Source organism: Pseudorasbora parva, chromosome 9 (genome assembly GCF_024679245.1).
Source record: "Pseudorasbora parva isolate DD20220531a chromosome 9, ASM2467924v1, whole genome shotgun sequence".
NCBI lineage: Eukaryota > Metazoa > Chordata > Actinopteri > Cypriniformes > Gobionidae > Pseudorasbora > Pseudorasbora parva.
Genome location: NC_090180.1, coordinates 31,320,521 through 31,345,550, shown reverse-complemented (window position 1 = coordinate 31,345,550; position 25,030 = coordinate 31,320,521). Strand labels below are relative to the sequence as shown.

General features: G+C 37.5%; 1 protein-coding gene across 1 annotated transcript; it reads left to right on the top strand.

The window, feature by feature from the left end:
• LOC137089646 (oxysterol-binding protein-related protein 1) lies at positions 1-25,030 on the top strand. Its single transcript, XM_067453212.1, has 13 exons — positions 1-101; positions 1,636-1,725; positions 6,543-6,618; positions 6,759-6,893; positions 12,752-12,849; positions 12,926-13,108; positions 13,247-13,354; positions 13,442-13,531; positions 16,796-16,913; positions 17,288-17,407; positions 20,100-20,223; positions 22,156-22,246; positions 24,162-25,030. Exons 2-13 carry the CDS (start codon positions 1,667-1,669, stop codon positions 24,262-24,264), a joined length of 1,305 nt encoding a protein of 434 aa, XP_067309313.1. The 5' UTR covers positions 1-101; positions 1,636-1,666; the 3' UTR covers positions 24,265-25,030.

Sequence of the window (25,030 nt, the reverse complement as noted above, 5' to 3'; positions counted from 1 at the left end):
ACACACTGTCCTCCTGTGCTCCATTTCACGCACCAACAGTCTCTCATACAGGAACAGCAGAGAGGGCGCAAAGCAAGGTGAGACCTTCAGCAGCAACTCAGGTGTGTACTTTTACATTTCTGCTTTTCTCTGCTTGCATTTTCACTAATGTCACTGTCAAATGTACATTTAGTCAGAGGTACGTCTAGAGTATGTCAAGAAAGGTCAAGTGAGTGTAAATGAGACCAGTACAGTAGCATTTGTGATGAGGAGGCTATGTAAGGTGCATTAACATCATGTTGAAAACCTGATTTACACTGAATATATGATGTAAAATATTATATGTAGCACATAATATTTGCTGCATTTGATCCTTTTTACATCAGTTTTCATTTTGTGTTTTAATGTCATTGAGCAGCTGTGATCCCCCCACCCATCCTGTAAGTGTCTTTGTAAATGTTTGCACCCTATTGTCAGTGAGTTTGCAGACCGTAGAGCGGGCTTGTGATCAGAGTCTAATCTAATTATGCAAAACTTAATTATGTTACCAATAACAGCACATGAATAAACATAATGATTTTATTTAAGGTAATGCAGTCCATCTATTCTTTATATTATCCATCCAGCTTTGCATTGCACTCATAAAATACATGTATTGATAGATGTGAGTACATGATGCATGTTCAATTGTAGTTATATATTGTGTTTCATTATAGGCATGATTATATTAACTAAACTCTGGACTCTAGACTAAAGCCAGACAACCCCCAAATTATCTCAAGACGAGATGTGAAATTTATAAAAACTGATATAGGTGAAGGGGTATGAGCTCATCTGCAGTCGACAGATGTCATCACATTGCTGAATCTAATACTGTTATAATCTCATAATCCTACATGCTTTTCAATGATAGAAATGTGTGACTAATTAGCATAAGCCTGTTTTTATATACTTAATATACAAAAAGCAATCCAAATAATTTGTCCAATACAAATCCATTGTAAATTTTCCAGGAGCACTGTAAACCATTAATCATTCAAACGGTTTTAGGCCGTGTTTCCTGAAATCATCATAAGCCTAGATCATAGAAACTACAGGCACCAATTTTTCTACAATCTAGTTAAGCTTACTATGCTTTTGGATAGAGTAGCCCTGGTTTTGACAGTCTTTTTCATTTTATGCATTTGGCCCCACTTTATATTTAGTGGCCCATCATATATAAGTAAAATGCACTTATCGTGTTCATATTGTATTGCAAAACACTTTTGCTGATATTGAGGTGGGATACGGGTAGAGTTAGGGACAGGTGTGGTAGTGTGGGTAAGTTTAAGGGTAGGGTTAGGCGTAAGGGAAGTGTCAAAAGTGTAATTATAAATGTAACTACATAAATTAATTACAGATGTAATTACATGCAGATATTTTAAAAAATGTAAGTACAATGTAAAATATATGTACACAATAAGTGGATTGTATCATATTATTAATTAAAATGTTAGTACATAGTAGTTAAGGCCATAAAGTGGCTCCATGCATTTGGATATATTTATAAAATAATGAAATATTCTTGCTTTTTTCTTGAAGGACAATGGTTTTACTATCATTTTATGGTTTTTCTAGAGCCATATCCGTAAATCGTTTGGTGTTTTTTTGACACAGCTTCATCTGTGACCCCAGAGACGGAGACATCATGTCAGGGGACGGTAACCAGGGAGACACGACCCAGTGCAATGGAGTCAAAAATCACAGGTATAGCTTCTCTATCATGGGATTTGGTTTTCCTGTCTCATTTTAAAATGTCAACTCGCATTACAGTGAATATAAAAGTATATCACTTATTTTTGATAGAAAAAAAGATTTCCAGTTTTTGCATATTAGTAGTATTCGTTGTTGCTTCTGTTCATGCAGTTAAACTTAATGTAAGTAAAGTCCATTGTATTTGTTTAGCTGAGTGAAACTATATGCCATTAACTAGCTACATAAAGCATATAGCCCTAACGAAACAAAAATATATTGCAGTATATTGGAAAATATCATGTAGGCAATATATTCACATAATATGGGATTTATTATTTATATTTGCCAATATATTGCAATATATGAAAGCGGCAATCATTTGTATATTTCCCAATATATTACAGGAATATATAATATATTGTATAATACTATCAATATATTATTCCATGTATTTACAATATATTGTAATATATTTTGAAGTAATATATTGTGGTGTGGCACGCAGCTGGCACTCGTTAACATTAATCACCGGCCCGCTCTCGCGGTCCCTCGCCCGCTGCTTGCCACACCACATATATATTGGTAAATATATTTTCCTTCTATAATGATGGTCACATTTTGATGCAGATATAACAATAGAAGACCTAAGACAGAGACTTGAGGCACTCCATAATCTTACACTTGTGTTTGGTTTGACACAATCTGATTTACACAAACAAAAGCAATCGTGAAACCAAAGATGGGAATGAATACATTTATGAGGCATTTATATAGTGCTTTCATATGTACTACTGTACAACCAAAGTGCTTTGCACTCATGTAAGGGGTCCTCAACCACCACTAGTATGCAGCATCCACTTGGAAGATGCAACCGCAGCCACAGAACAACGGTGCTCACCACACATCAGCGATAGGTGGAGGGGAGAGAGTGTGATAGAGCCAATTCAGTGGATGGGGATTATTAGAACGCCATGATTGGTAAGAACGAATGGAGGGAATTTGGCCAGGACACCGGGGTTACACCCCTATTCTTTACGAGAAGTGCCATGGGATTTTTAATGACCACAGAGAGTCAGGACCTTGGTTTAACATCTTAACCAAAGGGCGGTGCTTGTTACAGTACAGTGTCCCCATCACTATACTGGAGTGTTAGAACCCACACAAACCACAGGTTAAGCACCCCCTGCTGGTCTTACTAACACCTCTTCCAGCAAACCTAGTTTTCCCTAGTTTGCCTGCTTAGCTTCATTGGGAAACCAGTCTTGGGTTACAGGGTGATATGGCTGCTGGTAGGAAGGCTCTAAACACCTGCAAACATTTCTCCAGCTAGTTGAAAGGAATGTCATGATCCATGGGACCTAAATTCATTCTTGTACAATTGGTTTTCTAGTATCTAGAGCAGGTGTTTTCATTCTTTCAGTCAGATTTTCATACAGTCCTACAACATACTTTAGTCTTAAATTTGATATTGGTGGCTACATAAAACCTCCAGAAATGAGACCAAAAGAGGAAGTCTTTAACAACTTGTCCTCCAAAAAATATGACTATATAGGTCATTTTTCAAGCACCTTATTACAACCTATATTTACGTTTTAAAGTCATGCGCCCTCTAGCTCGCATAAAAATAATGACAGTGTCGAGATACGTCTGACGTCATGAAATGACGTATGACTGTTGTTACCAACCAAAATGCGTGTTCATTTTAATGCAATGTCTGGACTTTTTACCACCATTTGTCATATTTCCATTTAGCAAAAATATATATATTTTTAAATTTACAACTACACCCACCCCATCCCTAAACCTACCCAGTAATTTATAGTGCATACACACTTTATGAGCAAAATTCACTGGGATCGAACTCACGATCATATGATCACATGTTGTTGTTGTATAGTGCAATGATCTACCAACTGAGCAATGCAAAACCTGAAATTTTAAGCAGATAAAAGGGAAAAATGCTTTTAAAAGAAAGTGTCCTGCTGTCAATAAAAGGAAAACTTTAGAAAACGCTCCTGTGCGCCGTACTTAATTCATTAAAATATTGTCGATAGGGGCGCAACTTTAGTAAATGCTCCTATGGGTCGTATTTCAAGGAAGTGACAAACGACCTTTAAAGGCCTATTAATTGGAGGACATGTTGGTGTTTAACTATGTAATTATATTTAAATTATTTATTCGATACAATTAATTTTTACATTAACAATCAGGCATAACATTATGAGAGGTGAAGTGAATAACAGATTATCTCTCCATCACGGCACCTGTTAGTGGGTGGGATATATTAGGCAGCAAGTGAACATTTTGTTTTTAAAGTTGACATGTTAGAAGCTGAAAAAAATCGGCAAGTATCCACAACTTTCCCGAACTCTGACCTTTCCCATGATCGCTATGGCAACGTAGAACACGCCGGTAACGAACTTCCGGTTTACGTTAGTCTGTACTGTTATCAGCTAAACGCTTGGTTGTATTATCAGGATTCAGGAGTAGACTTACAACAACCCTTCAGGCAAAATGATCACATCTCCCAGATAGTCGCATGGATCTGACTATCTTACAAGAACTTACTAATATCTGTAGCACTAAGCGGTTCACCATAGTTATGCGCCGCAGACATTTTGCCACTGTGTGGTAGGCTTGGCTTTTCCTATGATCCACGCAAGAGTTACCTTCCTTCCATGCGCCTGTCGATTTTATTTTATTATAAATAAAGGTTTATTTGTTTCTAGTTATTTATTTTGTTAGATATTTCCACTTTGTGGGAGTCCCGCAAAATAATTAGATTTTCACGCGACACGCACACAATAATATCTTGCCGCCCGCATCCGCATTCACCCATCAAATATTACCCCGCGGCCCGCGCCGCACTCGGTTGTGCTGGGTCCCGCGGGAGTGCAGGTCTCTATTTGGAAGGTAACGTTAGGTTGTTAGAACGGTCTTGCTACACATTAAATCTGTAAATTATTGAAAACAATAAACATACCCCTTGCAAAAAATTATGCAGTTGTACTGCAGTATTTTACATAGGTTAAACTTATATATTATATAAACTCAATAATTAAATTTACAGCAATGAAATGGTCATTTTTATTACAATGCACTTAAATTAATTGAAGTTCATGCATCTATTTTCATGTTGATTAAAAAAAGTCTATTGACAATGTCTGACATGATTTCAACAATTACAAATATTAAAATATAAATATTACTTCTACATCACAATTCTTGAGTTTATTTGAAGCTCGTTGGGCATTGAATGGAGTGCGTAGGGTGCTAGCAACATGTCATACTGGTCCATTTATGTTGCATGGTTTATGGAAGCAAGTAGCTTTCGGAGTTGTGAGACCCAGGCGCTCAGTGGCGCTCAGCGCTCATTAACCCCGGTGAGAGCAGCCTTAACTCGGCTCATCCTTCTGACGACTGCCGCTACCTGGCAGAAGCCCCTCCCTTGACGCAAATTCGCGTCTGTTGTGTAGTGAATGAAGTGACTGGAGTCAAAATGTTCACGCATCCAAGTTCGCGCGAATAGCGCTATTTATTCGCGTCACTCGCATCTGGTGTGAACGCAGCATAACTGCTATGTGTGCTAAACCGGAACTGAGTTACCGTCAACCGGAAGTATCGAGTGTCATGGCGACGCCCACTAAGACTTGCAGGAAAGTTGTGGATAAGGATGTGAGTGAGTTTGACAAGGGCCAAATTGTGATGGCTAAACAACTGGGTCAGAGCATCTCCAAAACTGCAGCTTTTGTGGGGTGTCTAGCTGGTCTGATGCTGGACATTTTCTTTTCCATCACATGGATGGTAGGGTGTGTGTACGTCGCTTACCTGGGGAACACATGGCACCAGGATGCACTATGGGAAGAAGGCAAGCCAGTGGAGGCAGGGTGATGCTTTGGGCAATGTTCTGCTGGGAAACCTTGAAATAATAGACATAGAAATTATATTCCCCGGTGGCTGTGGCCTTTCAACAGGATAATGCACCCTGCCACAAAGCAAAACATTTTCAGGAATGGTTGGAGGAGCACAACAACATGTTTGAAGTGTTGCCTTGATCTTCAAATTCCCCAGCTCTCAATCCAATCGAGCATCTGTGGAAGGTGCTGATATCACAGCACACCTTTAGGGATTTAGTGGAGTTCATGGCCCAATGTCTGCTTCTGTAATTACATCTATAATTACACTCTTGTCCCCTTAACCCACCCATAAACCTACCAATACCACCAAAATGGTATTGTGTTTTGCAATACGACACTATAAGTACATTGTACCTAGCTTTTATGTAAGTAGATGATAATTAAAGACACCTATAAAGTGTGAGCCAATTAAAATATTCATTATTTATAGACTTTCTTATGTGATGTTTACATACAACTGCCATTATGGTTTATTCCCAAAAGCAAATGTGCGACAAAAATGAATGCAATACTTATAGACGATACTGATACTGATAGACGTTTGTGTGGTGATTCAAGACAAAGCTGATAAACTATCTGCTGCCTTCTTGGTGTCCTTTTGTGAACAACATCATGTAAATGGTATGGGGTAAGCCTTTATACCTGATGTCATCTAGGCAACACTACTGTGTGTCGCTTTGAGACACTGCATAGTGACTTCTGCTTTGGTCTATTTTTTAACTTTTTGTACTGTAGTGTATAGTATACAATAGTCTGAGTCTACAGCCGTGCTAATATTTGGAAAAACAGCACTTTTAATGTAATACTGCTTAAATATATTTTCTGAAATACATGTTTGAATTTGGTTTCTCCAATTACCCGTGCAGTTCTGAACTTATAGAGAAATTTGTTTCATTGTCCGTTTTGGAATAGGTCGGCTCTTCCTGCTGCTATGTTCTCTCGAAACAATGTCAGTATGTGGAGCGTTCTAAAAAAATGCATCGGGATGGTAAGTCAAAATCATTTTTACACACACTGTGTTTCTTCAACTTCAGGCACTTTATTTTTCAAACATTGTAAGGTTTGCATGATGTTCGTGCCAGATGATTTCTAATTCAGCGTGTTATTCTCATCTTTAAATCTTCACAGGAACTGTCGAAAATCACAATGCCAGTGATTTTTAATGAGCCTTTGAGTTTTCTTCAGAGACTAACTGAATACATGGAACACACATACCTCATCCAGAAGGCCAACGCTTCACAAGATTCCATCCAAAGAATGAAGGTAAATATATATTTTTATTTTTTAGGCCAAAGACTCCTTGGTGAATAGAGAAATAGAGCAGGGGCCTATTGAGTAAAACAGAGCATTGCATTTTTAAGCCTGGCCTATATTAACACGTGTATGCTACCATTAATGTATACAATCTTTGACATGATGCTTATTTTGCAAATCCATTCAAATTTGAATTAAGATGATGCACATAATTTTGTATTTACTTACATTTTTAAATGTCAGGAACAATGAATTTCAGCTTTATAATTCCAGGATTGGCTAAAGTAAACTCACTATGTATAAAGCACTATTTATAAAAAACAAAGGGTTTTTTTTATGTTTTTGAGACTTTGAACTGAATTATTGTGTATGCATTGCATTTAATTACCTTCAGCATGCAGAATCCATTATGTATATTTGACATAATATTAAGTTAATACAATTCACATTTTAATTAGTAGTGAATAACTATTACATCAATGGAATTGTAGGTTTAATACAAACACTTTAGGTAAAATATAAAATGTAATTATACACTATAAACCTGAAGTATATCTGATGGCTCTGTATCCATTAACTGAAGAGTCAATATATAAAGAAAAGTACGACAAAGCTCAAGCTTTGAGCTGAGGAAAATATTCATGAAACAAACTGCATCACACTGTTAATGTAGGACTGGATGTAATTGTTACATAACGATTTAAACAAGTGAGTTTGATGTGGGTATATTGTCAGTAATAAAATAATCATGAAAAAATACCAAAAGTGTTACCATACTTATAGACCATTAATTTATGTCATCCTAATTTTAATCCTAATGATATTGACAACATATTTGTCAAATTACAAATTTGACTGGATGTATGTCCAAGAAAAGACACTACTGCTATTTGTCTATTTTAATATAGTAGCCGATATATCACAATAAAAGGGTACTTCAGTGCTGGGAAGATGCATCTGTATTTAAACTGGGTCATTAATGTTGTAGAAATGTGAATTTATTTTTGAATTTGGTGCTTTCTAGACTAAGAAAAGATAAAAATCTCATGGGGATAAAAAACAACAATTCCGAGAATGCTTCGCTGCCTTACGAGGCCACTCCCAAAGGTACCGCTACTGGATCACTGGATTACTGGATCCCTTTCCCATTGCGTTCATTTTCATAAAATCAGCTCAGTTAGAGAACAGACACTACAATTAAAAACAGAACGTGTCTGTTCTATATAATGAGTGAGTCGCCGCACGACAGTCACGGCACAAACACTGCAGGAGTCAGATTACATTCATTGTGATGAATGAGCTGAATGAGCTCTCGTGATGAGAGCTGAGGTAATCGCTCGTGGCATACAGTCACAGCGCGTGTTTAGTCTGGTGTGTTTTCATTTCATGCCTTTGGAAGCTTAACTTTCATATGAACTAATAGAAGTTTAAATACTCACTTTGCTCTGCACCGCTCCGTTTACATGAATGACTGCAGCTGTGAGCTGAGCTGTGAGTGTGATCCCACCCCCCAGGAAAACATGTGGAAATAGCTCCCTCTACTGGCTGTAGTCTTTAGCCTCTGGCCAAAAATTCCACCAAAGACGCAAATTGACGATATTTGCTTCATCTGAGGATTTTTTCCAGAAATAAAATGCAAAAATCTCTTGTCTCAGGGAGATATGAGGGGGGAAGCACAATCATTCGAATATACTCCAGGGTTTCTACTGATACAAAGCCATATGCTAATTGTTGAAGTAACTCTTTAAAGGCTCATATTTTATTTAAAAATAGATGTGGCCTTTGTATAACTATATATCATCTACACAAGAAATTGTGCCTGGACCCCAATGATCACCTGTGTCATTGCCCAAAAAGCTTTGGTGATACAACTTTGATGTTTTTACAAAGCTCATCGTTCTGAAAAGCGCGCGCGTTCTGATTGACCAGCGATCCAGTGCATTGTGATTGGCCCGAATAACTTAAGCATGTGATGGAACTGTTACGCCCCGTACCATATTTGGGATATCAGTTCCCAAAGCAATATTGACAGGTGATAATGTCGGTACTACCATATCAATTTCAAGCCTGAATCTGATGCGAAAAAATGCAGATGACAAAGCTGGTCAATCAACTTTGCCAGCAAGATTAGAACGCATGAGAATGGTAAGTTTGCATTTGTGATCATAGAAACAACAAGCAAGCGCTACTCTATACTGCTCAAAACTCACATCCGAATAGTCAGTAGCAAATTCTTAAAAAATAAAAACATACTTTCAGGCTGTGTCTGTGAGTCAGAAGCGCCAGATTGTATTTGTAAAGATGGACTTAGAATCAGCCTTTGTGCACAGGCTACTATTTTATTTTAGGCTACTATTTTTATGTATGGGGCGTTGTGGCTGGAACAGCACATAAGAGTGCATAACAAGTGCATATTATGTGCTTTATTTAAAGCTACACTGTGTAACTTTTTTAGTTTATTATAAGCTAAAAACACTTAGTTCTTTCAAAAAATATATGTGCTCATTAATGTATATTTACTTCTTTCAAGTTATAAAGTATTCTCGTAAGTTTATAATATGCCATTGAAAATACATACGGGTGAGGGGTTCGAATGCTGGTCGCCATGTTGCGCCTCCATCTTGAAAGTACATTAGCCAAAGAGGGACATACCCATAAATTCAAGCTTTGCCTTTTGCGTTTTAACACTCGATGGCACCGTGTCGAATGTGAAGATGGGGATTGCCATGTTAATCTTGGACTAAATCGGCCACCGTAGGAGTTGAAACGAAATCAGAATTGAGAGGAACAGAAACTATTATTCCCTGGATGATCATATACCCTTTCACCGCTAGATGGGGGAAAATATCACACAGTGTAGCTTTAATGTAAAAAAAAATCTCCCGATCTGGCAAATGGAGCCTTTAGACATGCTCATAGCATAAAGACAGCTGCTCGTACGGTATTCTGAATATACACACAACCAATATATATTTAGAAAGCCAACACTTGAGAATTTACAGCTGAATACTCAGAATTGCTCAGACAGTTATAAATATAGAAATATATAGGCTGAAACATGTATAAAATATTCATGTATAAAAAATATTATGTAAATGTAGTATTATGACTTATAACTACAACTAAATTGAAGGCACAGGTGTGCTCATGCTTTATTTAAAATCTAAGGCTGTTATGTCCAAAACTATGAATTTTATGAAACATTTTCTAAGACCATGTCTGGATTGTTTTTTTTACATGTTTTTTTATCAAATAAGTTTGTTGGCATGAAGACACGTTTGCAGTCTTTTGTCTAATGTCTGGTGAGGAGAACAGCTCAATTAATGCTTCAATGTGCTCACTCGACGATCGTTTCACACTTTTTTTAATGTCTGAGACATAATCCTAATTATTCTTTTGTTATGAATCATTTGTTTTGTAACAGCTATTATTCAAATTCATTATAACATGTATGCCTGGCTAAATGGCCAGCACAGTATTTCCTTTAGTAAGCGACAGTAATCTAAAAAAAAAAAAACTAAAACTAAACTAAAAGCACATTCTGTGAATTATTGAAACATAAATAGACAAAGCTCTTATTGCAACAGGTGCATTAAAGCTTCAGTTAGCATTAAGCTACATAACACAATTTAAAACATTAAAATTACACCTTCATTATTTATCTCACTTTAGACCACCATCAAGTGTTTTTATTAGTTTCCTGTCGCGATATAATGGGGATTTTATTCGAATGGTGATGTTAAAACATGTTATATTTATCATTTTATATGGAGCTAATCGCTACACCTGTTAGCAGTCATAATGTAAACATCCATTATTGATATAAAATAGCCGAAATCACATGAAAAATCACACAAAAACCTTATTCCATAGTTATCGTGTGTTTATTAGCTTCTTAGTTCACTCGTAGAAATGTAGAATTGGGTCGTTCTTCACAGAGCCAGAATGAGGAAGTCAACAGACAGGAGGAGCACATCATGCTTTGATTATGTCATAAGACTGATACCTCAGAGAGCAAATGAATGCCGGAGTCATATCCGATGCATATCATTAAGAAGAGACCCAGAGAGAGGTCTGCGCATGTTTTAACTCTTTTAAATCAAACAATTCAGTGGGAAATTAATAGAAATGGTTTTCTGTATGACAAAGTATTTTGCAAAGTGATATGTCAATATTTCTCCAAATATGAGCACTTTTGAAATAAGAGCTAAACTGAAAGCTGTTCTTTGCAATCTCTGTGAACACAACTGAGCCAGTGCAGACTAGAGAGAATGAACGTTAGTCTGATAATCTATTCAAAATATCGTTCATAACGGATTGATTATAATGCACTCCTGACATAAATTAAGAATTTAATGTCACTGCAACCCATGTGTTCAAATATCAAGTCTTTAATCTGTCTGATGATACTGAGTTTGTCCAGATAAAGTAATCGTGTGATGATTAACGAGCAGTGAATGTTGAACAATAGTAATCTGAAGCCGTATATATCCTTTTTTCGTGACCTTTATGTCTGAAAGCAACAATGGATAATTCACCTCAGATCTTGAAAATAAAGAAACTATGTTCAAACTCTCAAGGTGCATTAAATGATTTAGAAAATAATTAGTGTGTATTTTAATCATGCTAAAATTGTGTACTATTTAAGAATTCGATATTGTAGTCTACTTATTGATTTTGTTGCGAATGCAGTCAGTGCAATTGCAGAGAGGCCGCCCACACGTTCTTCTGATTGGCTGTGATTTTTGATTGATTGATCTCGGGTCAAGTCTGGTTTTCCGCTGGAAATCTTGTCGCATCGCGTCTGGTTAGGACATGGCGTTAGGCTGTTTAAATGGGCTTTTCAAAGCTGCAACAGAGTTAAAGACCGGCATCATGAGCTGTTTATTTCCCCTGTTTGTCTGAACCCCAGGGTATGGCAACTGCCTTAGGTAAACGCCGCCCCTGCTGCAGACTGATTAGTGGGCGCTTTGAAGCGCTAATGAAGCGCTTTAAAGGTCCCATTCTTTGCGTGTTTTCGAAGCTTTGATTATGTTTACAGTGTGCAATATAACATGAGTTCATGTTTCACGTGGAAAAAAAACAGTATTTTTCACACAATTGACTTATCTGTACAGCGCTGTTTCCTCTGTCCTAAAAATGGCCTGATGATTTCCTTGTTCTATGAAGTCCCTCCTTCAGAAACACGTAACGAGTTCTGATTAGGCCAGCGCTTCCCGTGTTGTGATTGGACAAGCAGCTTAGCGCACTTTGCCCGGAAAGGTCCTGTCTCTTACCATAACGGGGAGATGCAAGCGCTGAATGCGCGCTCTTCTCCATGTGGGAGAGCAACAATACCACACCCCCTATTTTGCGTGTTCTTGTGGGCGGAGGGTTAGTCAACAAACGGTTCTAGTGACGTCATTCCTGAAGGAAGTGCAGGGGTGTAGTCCAAACCGGCCGTTCGCTGTGGGCTTTGAAAGGGAACTTCTGTTAAATAAAATATCTTGCTTGGCATTGAACTTTGAGCTTTATAATTTTACAGGTATTATTTATGCTCTAACAGCAACATTACACACTAACTAAAGTTTGAAAGATGCAATCGCAAAGAACGGGACCTTTAAGACATGGCTGAGCCCTTACTTTTACAAAGAACATCTCTTTGGGTTTGAGACTTTGTAACTCTGCAGATCTTATATATGCACAAACAGCTACATAACACACTAAAGAAAAGGGAAAACAAGACATCGCATCAAATGACCCCTTTAAGATATGCTTTCAGTTAAAAAAGCTCAAACATTCATTCTAGTCTGGGATTCTGCTTAAGCCTTGTCTGTGAAACCGGTGGGTTAACATGTCAGTAATGTCAGATTTCTTTGGCTTTTGAGTGTGTGGCAGCGTTTGCCGTGTCAGCGGTGGCCTCGCAGTGGGAGAGGACAGGCAAACCCTTCAACCCTCTGCTGGGAGAAACCTATGAGCTGCTCAGGTCAGTGTCTCATATGAGCCGACCATGTCAATGTTTCAAATGAGCTGATCACGTCAGTGTTTTTTTCTGTCATCAGAGAGGATCTGGGGTTCAGATGGATCTCTGAACAGGTCAGTCATCATCCACCGGTCAGTGCCTTCCATGCCGAGGGCATAAAGAGCGACTTCATGTTCCATGGCTCCATTTATCCGAAACTCAAATTCTGGGGAAAGAGTGTGGAGGCCGAACCTCGTGGAATCATCACCCTAGACCTTCCTCTGTGAGTGATTTGTATTTTGTGCCTTGTGTGTGCACCAGTACACTTGAGGAGCATGTGTGTATTTAAGAGCAGGTCATTTTCTGACAGACGTAAACATTTATTAAGTAGCACATTTACTGTTAATTTATTGTTCCTCAGCCACAATGAAGCCTACACCTGGACCAACCCTACCTGCTGCGTTCATAACATTATCATGGGACAACTGTGGATTGAGCAATATGGAAATGTTGAAATTATTAATCATAAGTAAGTGCAAATATCATGAAAGAGTTAGAAACTAGAGTTTAAATTAGATTGTTGCACACAAATGATGTCACTGTATTTTTTTAACAGAACTGGGGAACAATGTTGTTTGACTTTCAAGCCTTGTGGCATGTTTGGAAAAGAGTTGCATAAAGTGGAAGGATACATACTTGATAAAAGGTATGTAAACATGACTTAAATGGCAAATATCTTGTGACATTTCTGTCCCAGAGACATCTCCCTTGTTCAGTTTTATTCTTCAGTGTGGTAAACAAAATATGTGATGTTCTTTAAACAGTTGGCTCTGATCCACTAATTTGATTGGATATTTGATGTTCCAAGAGGGTTGATATGTTACAAAACAGCACTGGAACATTTCACTTTTTGTTTCCCTTTATACTAATTTTTGAAAAACAAACAAAAAGATAGGCCATTTTGGATCCAAATTGTGATTTGAAGTGATAGTTCACCCAAAAATGATATAATTTACTCACCTTCATGTTGTTCAAAACCTGTAAGACATGTGTTCCTCTTCGAAACAAATGAGGACCTTCTTAATAAAATTTGAGAGCTTTCTGTCCCTCTATTGACACAACGGACAATTTGGAGAGTACAGAAAGCTCTCAGATTTCATTAAAAAGATCCTAATTTGTATTTCGAAGATTGCACATCACCACATTGTTCAGCGATTCTCAAAAGACTCATCAGATGAAACGGTCTCTATAAATCCCTCCTTTCCGTAAACCAACTCTGTTCTGATTTGCCTGATGGCCCAGTCTGTTGTGATTGGTCTACTCTGCTTTGTTGTGCTTAGTGTACCGCTTGCATCGCTTGTCGGAAGCTAAACCTTCATTAACATAACTGTACATCAGTTCCAGAGGCCTCCTCAGCCCTCATTCCTCAATGATTGTACACACTGCAAAGACAGTAACAATGACATTGATTTTACTATATCAATCCTGTTAGTATAATAATGAGTACCATATTTTCCGGACTATAAGTCACACTTTTTTCATAGTTTGGCTGGTCCTGCGACTTATATTCAGGTGCGACTTATATATCAAATTTAATTCATACTGACTGACAAGAATAAACATATAACCACGAGAGGGCGCTCTATGCTGCTCCTGTAGCCTGCCCCTGAAAAAAATAACTGAAAACAGAAAAAAAAACTCTTAACTGAAATATTAACTTAAAGACAACAACTTAGAAAGACTGAACACAAACAAAATGCCCCCATAAAGAAAATCTTACTCTGCAAATTACAAATTGCATGTAGTAAAATATGCAGCCGAGAACGATTCACACAGCGTTCGTCTCACGCGGCTGAGCCTCTCCCGGCAGAGAGTTCAAGCATCTGTGGACTCGTTCCTTCAGCTCTTGCCATCTTGCTTACAGTCCGCGATTAGCTTTCTTTGTTTTCTTCATTATAATTAAAGTAACGTCTGCTTTTCGGGTTTTGGGCAGAAAACCCTCACAAGTTTCTCACTCAGTCTTCAGTCTTTCAAACTCTCACTTCAGACTTTCTTTCTTCTGCTTGGTTATGCACAGTGAGTGGGCGCGAGCGAGTGCACGCGAGCGGGCGTGCCTCCCGCTCTGCTTCTGCCCTAATGCGACTTATAGTCCAGTGCGACTTATATATGTTTTTTTCCTCTTCATGACGTATTTTTTGACTGATGCGACTTATACTCTGGAGCGACTTATAGTCCGGAAAATGCGGTATAGTTATTTTAATAGTCATTCAACCCGCACCTCCATCGTAAGGACAACTTAAGCAGGATGTTTCTCAGTGATACACTACTCATTTTGAGCTACAAGATTGTGCAGCTATAATTCCTCACCATCAGCATTACCAAGAGTATAACCATCATCAAACCCATGTATACCCAACAAACCCATGTGTTTTTCTAATTTATTGCGGTGCACATGCGGGAAATGTATCTATAGCTGCACATAGGTTAGCCGAGCACTAACGTGAATGACTGATGTAACATTAAAGTTTGCAAATCAAATCTAGCACCATCCTTTATCTTTACTCAGAGTAGTCCGAAAGACAGTCTATCTGCATTAATAGACAGTTTTACGTAATAGTGGCAGAAGTATTTCAGAGTTAGCCAGTTACCCTAGAAACTTACACAATATAAAACACAAAACTTTGTATTTTGAACACCCAGTAGAAAATATATACATCAATAATTATTTAAACTTACAGGTTGTGATTCTAAGGAGCAAGCTGGTCCAAATAAACTGGACTTTCCAGAGTAAGTGTTTTGTAAATCCCACGATGAACGATGAGATTTGAGAAGGAGTCATCCGTAAAATGGCGTGTTTGAGGGCGGACAACGTACAACATAATGCTGTACAACAGCATTATGCAAATATAATTTCCAGTGACGTAGAACCGTAACCCAGTGAGATTCAAATTGACTCATTTAGGCGGTTCCGATTCCACTCTTTTCGTATCATAGCAGTTCATATCATATTTTTGCGCGTACTTTCCATTTTACAGAATGCAAAAACCATAACAAGTCACTTTAAGAAAAGAAAGAAAATGGTAAAATAATCTAGAATCTATTGTAAAGTAATCCACCTGAACATTTTGCAAGTAGTTTTATTTTAAAATATCAACACATGCACAATTAAATGGCTGATATGCCAAAAAGGGCTTACCTCGCACCTTACATCTTACCTCGCACTCTTCCACTGTTAAAACTAAAGCGTTGTGCTGGGATTTCCACTCAGATTCTGTGAACAGTAACGCTCGCTCTATTTGATTGGCCATCTCAGTCATTTTGAATCTGTTAGAGGGCTGAAGCAGACCAGAATAAAAATTGTCATCCTAACAACATCTTGCAACATGAGATCATGACTTTGCGTAAACATACATGGCACGTTCTAAAGCCAAGTCTATGTTTATGTCTATGCCGTGTGATTCCGCATGAATCTCTACACCTAAACGATCCATCATCCCCGCATGATTCCGCATGTATGTCTACGCCAAAACAAACCATTATGTGTGTGTGTGTCCACAATGTAAATGGATTTATAAACTTACTAAATCGTTTTTGTTTGTTTTTTATGTGAAAACGCATCATTTGTCTTGTGATGGGTAGGTTTAGAGATCAGGGTTGGGTGTAGGCAATCGTTAATGTGATTGGCATGGCCAAATGAAATGTTTAGAATCGGCTGCAGGGCATTTCCGCTGAACTGGTTTGGGGAAAAAATATCGCATATGACGTCATACCCATGTGCCTTGAGAAACTCATCACGATTGGTCGATGAGACGCTACCAGGAACGCCCAATAGGCGTTCTTGTTTCATGACGGGAATGCCCAAGCCGCAGCTGGACCCTTCTCAATCTACAACAGAAAGAATTTTGTACATTAATAAAGAGCAACACACAATAAACTGTGTAATATGACAATTGTCTTTATGTCTGTCTAGTAAAAAAAAGATCTGTGCTATCTATGGCAAGTGGACAGAGTGTTTGTATTCTGTGGATCCAGCGACATTTGACGCTCACCGGAAATCTGACATAAAAGACAGGAAAGGAAGTGCACAGGTGACTGTCGAGATAATGGACACAAATATTTATTCTTTTTACATTTTTAAGTAATATGTTGCTTGAACATATATATGGATTTTAAACCATCAGAGCAGATATTGACTTGGTGTATTTAATAACATGGTAACACTTTATTTTAAGGTGTAGTTAGTTAAGTTACACGTTCCTACAAGTAGCCTATTTACTATAACAGTAATAACAGTAAAGGATGTATAACCCTATACTAACCCTAACCGTAACACTAATAGTTAATGTACATATAGTTAATATTACTCAGTACTTTTTGAGTAAGTACAATGTAACTATATCACCTTATAATAAAGTGTAACCGATAACATTAATCAATGTCGATTGTTTTACAAACGTTGCAGAGTAATAATGCGGAGGAGGAGCCGGATGAGATGCCTCCTCCAGAGACAGAGACCGTGCAGGTGATTCCAGGAAGTGAGCTCATCTGGAGGATATCACCCCGACCAGACAACTCAGGAAAAGTATGCAAAATATTTCACTACTTGTCATATGCCCTTGTCCTTATAATGTGGGCTACGGATAAGCACATGTCGCTGGACGTGACAGCAATGATCAGTCATGATCATATGTGATGTGACTTTTTACTAACATTATCTGAAATAGAATCAAATTTCTCATTATTTGAAATCCCTTCCTGTTCACAGTCCAATGGTCCTAGTGCAGGTATTTTGATTTGGCTATATTTATGTGTAAATTAACATTTGTTTCAATTATCGATGGGCCATTTGTACCACCCTGTAACAAATGTAACAAAATCTTTTTGTTCTTAATATTATTTTTTGAGCCTATCATTCAGCACTGATTAAACTCTTTATTAAATGGAAGTTTTTGTCTTTTAGTATGAATATGTTAGTTTTAATGTTATCTATAAGCTAGTATGCTCTGAAACAATGACAGAATTCACAATTACAAGTAATAAGTGTTCAAAATTTAGTCTATCACTTCCACCGATATGGATCAGTGATTTTGATGACATCACGCTGCACTTCAGCATCTCTTCAGATTTTCTGTCCAATCAAATGTTCTCTAGAATCTGAAGCCCCGCCCCCTACATTATAAATAGATGCTGAAGCTGGGGATGAAAGCATTTGTTCACACATTTACTGTTTTCTACATGGTGAATGGCAAATAGTTCACTATATAGGGGATAGAGAACGATTCAGACCGTGTAAATATGCACTTATGTGTGGACAATATGCGCAAGTTGGCACAGACCAGAAAATGTATCAAACCCATTTGAATTCTGCACAGAATGCTGTATTTTAAAGTGATATGGAAATTAGGAGGAAACTGCGGCTTTACCAAGCTCAACAGCTCTGGCCAAGCTGTGATATACTAAATGCTACTGGCTATTTTAAAAAGGGGAGGAGCTTTTTGTCCATTTCAGTGGAAATTATTTCAACATATTGAATAAAGCTGAGCGTTTAAATCTTAGAAATAACCCTATAGATTGTCATACAAGTGTAGGCTTGTGCCGGTATCAATTTTTCATTTTGCGATTAATTGCTGAAGCTTTTATCACAGAATACGGTAATATCACAATATTGAAATAAGTTGCAAAAAAAGGGTTGTCATAGTATAAGAGGTTTAAGAACTATTTTTGTAATAACAAAAATAAGTCTGAATGTTTAAATACACCAATGCACCAAAAATATATAAAAGTTAAATTTTCAAACAGATTAAAGTGGAAAAGGGTTTGGCTATGAAGAACAACAGGTAACACGTAAGGGATAATCCACGGCTAGCCATGCATTAAAGGATTTTAATGCACGGCATACAGCCGAAGAAACGCCCGATGCGAAGCGGAGGGTGGTTGCCTCTAGGCCGTGCATTAAAATAATTTAATTCATGGCTAGCCGTGGATTATCCCGCTTATACCATGGTTATTTGCCAAGTTAAAAACAAGTTAAAGCTGTAACTGATGTTTTTTAAGAGACGGGTTAAAATGACGGTTGTTTTCTTACGTCTCGTTGGTTCTAGCACACCGTCGCTTTAAATAAAGTAGAGCCATCGGAATGTTTTTATATGAGCAAATTAGGCTACAACATTTATTTAATTTCATTATTAAAAGAGACAGACAGAGAACTGAAAGAGAAAGATAGAGAGAGAGAGAGAGAGAGAGAGAGAGAGAGAGAGAGAGAGAGAGAGAGAGAGAGAGAGAGAGAGAGAGAGAGAGAGAGAGAGAGAGAGAGAGAGAGAGAGAGATAGAGAGATGAAAACTTCCTTGTTAGTCAAAGAAAAGCTTTTATAGACACCAGGCCCAGAAAACGATTGTGTGCTTCATCCTGACGTCATCTAGTGGCGAAACACCGCCTCTACAGAATAAAAAGCGAGTGTACTTCAGTAGCCCCGCCCAGCGACTCATCGGATCATGCTAGCCTGCAATAAACACATTGAAGAAGATAGCAAGATATGGAAGAACAGTTGCAGCATAAGCTTCCTTTGGATCCTAATATTAGGAATGTGTGATACTACATTTATTTTTAATGAAGTTCCAGCTCACGTAGGGAAGAACATTTGTGTGTTCGCTTCATTTCAATGCGGAATCGTTTGTAAACTAGTCTCAGGTGCTGGATTTGCAGACACAATGCTGTGCTTCTATATTGGATCCGACAGGAATGGTGCAACAAACTTATGTAAATAAAACGTCTTTTTTATATGTAATAGTAGTCCCGGGGCTGTGTGTTTTCCAGACGGGCTACCAAAACGTATGCCCATCGGCAGAAATAATATTTTCTTGATCTGGGCGCACGCACGCACCTTCATGTGAACTGATCTGACAGGAGCTGAAGCTCATTAAATATGCAAATATTATCCAATCCTAGCCTCAAAAACAGTGTAGAAAATAGCCTATTACTTATGTGTTATGTTTTTGAATGTAGAAAACCACACAAACGTCATTAGTTGACTTCAGACAACAGTATATATATTTTTTTAAATGCCAGTTCATGACACCTTTAAATTGAGGTTAAATTGGTCTGGAGATAGCCAAAGTTAAATATGCAAGACTTGTACCAAAAACATGTTTGTACTATTTTTTGTTGTTGTTGTTGTATGCCTTTTTCCAACCCCTGTTAATACATACAAATAAGTATTCCTGTTTTGTGACATATTGTCATTATTCTTCTCTGTCTTTCTTTCTCTTTCTGTCAGTATTACGCCTTTACATCATTTGCTCTGCAGTTGAATGAGTTGGATGCTGAGATGGAGCGAGTTCTTCCACAAACAGACTGTCGTCTGAGACCTGATATCAGAGCCCTAGAGAGCGGACACATAGGTACCCTGACCTTTTATTGTGTCTCCCTTGGGGTCCAGCTGACCCCAACTGGACTTTTCCTCCATATTTAAAAAGTGTTCCCTTCATCTCAGGGCCATGAGACTCTGGGACTTTTCCTAAATAATTGATCTAAACATGGGCTTAACAAAATCTGGGCTCGATTTGGTTGTTCTAAAGGTGTGTAAAACTTTTTTTTACCATTTAAGTCCCTCTGGGTCAGATTGACCCCACATTGAAAATGAATGGGAAAATGTAAAAAAGTATTTTTTTTTCACTTTGTTTGTCAAAACAAAATAAACTAAATCCAGTATACATCTGAAATTGTATACAATAATATCAAGGTATGTTCCTAGAGCATAAACACAAAGTGGAACAAACTTTCTATCTCATACACACACATGTACACACACACACAAACACACACATGTATGTGACTGCACCAGAGAGTATTTTTTTGAAAATGGCAAATAAAATGAACAAAAGTGGCATAAATCTGAAAAATGTTCATACATAAATGAAGGACTAATATTAGAGCACAAATGCAATATGGAGCAAGCATGTTCACTCACACACACGCATGCACATACACACAAACAGAGGTGTATGGGGAAAAAATAAGGTTCTGTCTCATACACACAAACGCGCACACACACACACACACACACACACACACACACACACACACACACACACACACACACACACACACACACACACACACACACACACACACACACTTCTTCACTCCTGTTCTGTTTATTGGTGCTGTTGTTTTGTTTTGTTTTCTATTGTGTTCATTTTGTTTACTTTTCTAAAATTAATTTCTTGTCCTAAAAAATAAATAATTTGTGATAAATAATTTTCTGAAATAAATATCTGATTACAGTCTTTAAGTGGCAACATTTCTGCAAATGTATTTATTATAATTTGCAAAAGCAAATAATTCAAAATATATCATACAACAACAAAAATAAATACAAAAATACAGATTTTGAATGTATTTTAGAATGTTTAAATATATATTCACAAAATATATATCATAAAATTGTGAGGAGAAGTTGAAGTATCAAGAAAAATGAAGTGAAAGTGAAATGAGTCCCTATATGGACCTCTAGTGGATAATGTGGTCATTGCAACGTTTTTCGACAAACCTGCAGATGGCAGTATTCTATCCCTAACACATAGAGCAATGTCCAAAAATATTTAATTAAAATCATCATTTAAGTAATTTTTTCATAAAAAAATTGTTTTCCATGAGCCAATTTATGGCATAGTTAAATAATTGTGCAGTAAATAGGTAAAAAAAAATACAAAATATCCACAAAAACAGCATTAATGTACAGATGAGAAATAAAAAAAATAAAAAATGATATATGGTTTGCCATATAAAAAAATTATATTTCCTTATGCAATCGCTCTGTAAAGGTTTGGGATCTGACCCCAAGGGACTTAAACGTTAACCCTACTTGAGGGACGATTAAGGGTTAACTAAACTGTCCATTGAAACAAAGCTAAAATAAAATATTATCAGAGAGGGTTTTTAACTAAACGAAAATAAGAAAGGTTGCCTTGGCATCTAAAATAGGTTTAAGTTGAAGCATTATAATTACAATTAAGTTTTATTTTAGTTGTAGATTAAGTAGAAATATAAAAAAAGACAAAAGCACATCAACCTAATCAGTGGAAACTATAAATAAATGCATATTTAAAATATTCATATAATATAAGCATATTTAAAATATAAGCTATAATAGTGTGCAAAAATAGTAAAATAGCACTAGAATGATGTTGCTGCATTAACTATTATATATCTTAAATATTCAACATCCTGCCCTCAGGAATGGGCGACATCCATTCATCATCAGTTCTTTTTCAACTTTACATATAATAAAATAAAAATAAAACTACATTGCATTGCTGCTGTTTCCCCAGATGCAGCAAGTGCAGAGAAGAACAGACTGGAGGAAAAACAACGCATGGCTCGTAAAAATCGTTCCAAATCAAACGAAGAATGGAAAATAAGGTTTGAAATGTTAAAGGGGAGCTTTACTGCTTTTTTTTTACTGTTCATCTCTCTTTAGTGTGTAATGTTGCTGTTTGAGCATAAAATCGTCCGTCCAGTGGGAGTTCTTCTCTGTATCTGTATCCCCGTTTATGAACTCCCTGAAACGCCTCCATTGTAGTTTTGAGTTTTCCGCCAAGAACAAATGCATCACAATATTCCTCATTTAAATATATCATGCGCAGAATAAAAACGGGCCTGGTTGAGTTAGTTAGTAGATTGTTGAAACAGGCGGTTATGGAAAGGGGCGGGACATTTCACAAACATGCTGGAAGTGCTTGACCAATCACAACACACTGCTCCACAGACCAATCAGAGCACATTGAGCATTTCAGAAGAAGGTAATTTTTAGACATTTTGAAGGAATTCCAGCTACCAGAATGGTGGGCCCATTAAAACTCATTCAGTCATCTATCTCTTTTCTGAGTTTATTGGACATGTAGGAGTAGTCATTTCACATTGATGACATGCAGGTAATTGTTGTTTTATTGTCAAGTACTCAGCAACTCTATACAGGCCATGTCTGAATCAAGGAAAAGCTGGCTAAAGGCTGCAACATACTTCGCAAGAGCAGAGAAAAAAGTTCTCGCTCCCAGGACTGCAAGAACAAAATGACGTCATTTTGTTCTTGCAGTCCTGGTTTAGGAGTTCTCGCAGCTTGTTCTAAACACATCGCCTGAGCAGAACTTTTTTCTTGCGGGTGTCCGAGAACTATTGTGTGATTGGTCAGAGACTTAAAGTGGGCGTGGTTAATGCGGAGAAACGCAGATGATCGGCACCTGCTTTTCTCGTGAAGTATGAATGTCCTGGCCATGACGAACTTTGTTCTTGTTCTTGCCACCTCGAGAAAACGAACACATTTCTTTGTTCTTGCAAAGTATGTTCCTTATTCCATCCAAACACACTGATACTAGGGCTTAATTAGTAAGAAACCAAAGGTGTGCTCATTAAGGTTTGGTTAGCCAATCAAATCACATGATAGTAGCAGGATATTCTACAGCCCTCCTACCTGACCCGTGAGCCAAGTAAATAGGGTCAAAGTCAGGCACAAAGTCACTGAACGCAGCCTTGGAAGTGGCTGGCAAGCAAGCAGACACAGCCAGACCAAAAGATGGGCTGCCTGGCTAGGCTACCAAGACGGATGGACTAGAGAGAGATGAACATAAACTTAACTTCAGTGTTATTTGCTGACCTCAAACTTGGAGTGGAGAGAACACAAGTTTAACTGATTGCTGTTTCCGCTATTTACTCTCATAGTGTTTTGTTCTCGTCGTGACCAGATAGTCCCACTTCATAAGTTATAAACAATGAGACACGCTTTGACACAAGGGGGAAGCGGGACCTTGCACAATTGTGGGGCCCTATTTAGCCTGCGTAGTGAGTGTATAGGGCCAATCGGCTCTGCTAAGGGTTCTTCTAAGTGCTAACATGGCCACCCCCTTTCATTAAGTGAGGTTGATCTGAACAACAAACAGAACTCTTACTGAATTGATCCTCATTCATTAGTGATCCAGTTATGCCAGTAAAGCGATGACATTTCATTCTAGACAGGAGGAGATTCCACAGATCTGAATCTCATCACACTTGAACAATGAACTTGTAAATTGTTGTGGGTGAAGCCAAAATTTTGCTACCTGATGCCCGTATAACATTTAAGAACAATACAATGATTATAGTCTTATACAGTATAAACCAGACTAGAGCTGTTCAACGACAGCCCAACGGCCAACCGTCGGCTTGGTGCGTCACAGCCCTAAAGCGTCTGTGTGTTTACAGACATCAGCAGTGATTACTATCTACATGTGTCTATATGCAAAGCTATTGTGAGTATTGAACATTGGCAATGATCTACACCTTAACTCATGTTCACACACAGGTGGTTTCATCAGGGGCCGAACCCTCACACCAAAGCTCCTGATTGGCTCTATAACGGCAGCTACTGGAACAGGAACTACTCACAACTGCCTGACATATACTGACCTCAAATCCTGAAGACATCTGAGGGAACAGAGTTCATGTCCGAGCACCCTACTGTTGAGGAAATGCATTTGAGCTGATATAATATATGCATCTCTGATATGGGGCTAAACTGATCACGATGAGACAGGGCGTCATGACCTAAAAGCACAACATCTAACCTGAGCTTAATCTTTCACCCGTCCAAGTGTAGTATTCATTTATATGACATATCATGAGATGATAGATAGATATGTGAGATAATGTGTAACATTGTTTAAAACATTTGTAAAATTTAAATATCAAAAGTTTTCATAGAATTAATATGGATTATTTTCATACAAATAGATTATATAGTACAATAGTGTTTCTTGTACAACTCAATAAAATAGATTAGGATCTCATTAAAAGAGCAAAATTATTCACATTCATTAAAAAGGTTCTAGGTGAGTAATACATATTCTGAAAATATATGGTGTGAAAGTACTCGTCAACTTAGGTTTAAATTGATTTAATGTGAATATTGAAAAGTTTTGCTGAAAAATGTTTTGGAAGGACATAATCTGCTTGTGTTTGGCAGAGATGATAATCTGCATTTATACCAAATTGTGTCATTTTTAAAGCAGGTTTAGTTAAAAAAGGGTATTTGATATCAGCAGGTTTGCTGAACTTCTTAAAGAAAAGGTAATCATAACATGAACAAACAGAAAAATGGGCTATAACTCATTTATACGTCTATAAACAGATGCACATTGAAAAGAGCAAAAATGTGTCATGCAATCAATATTT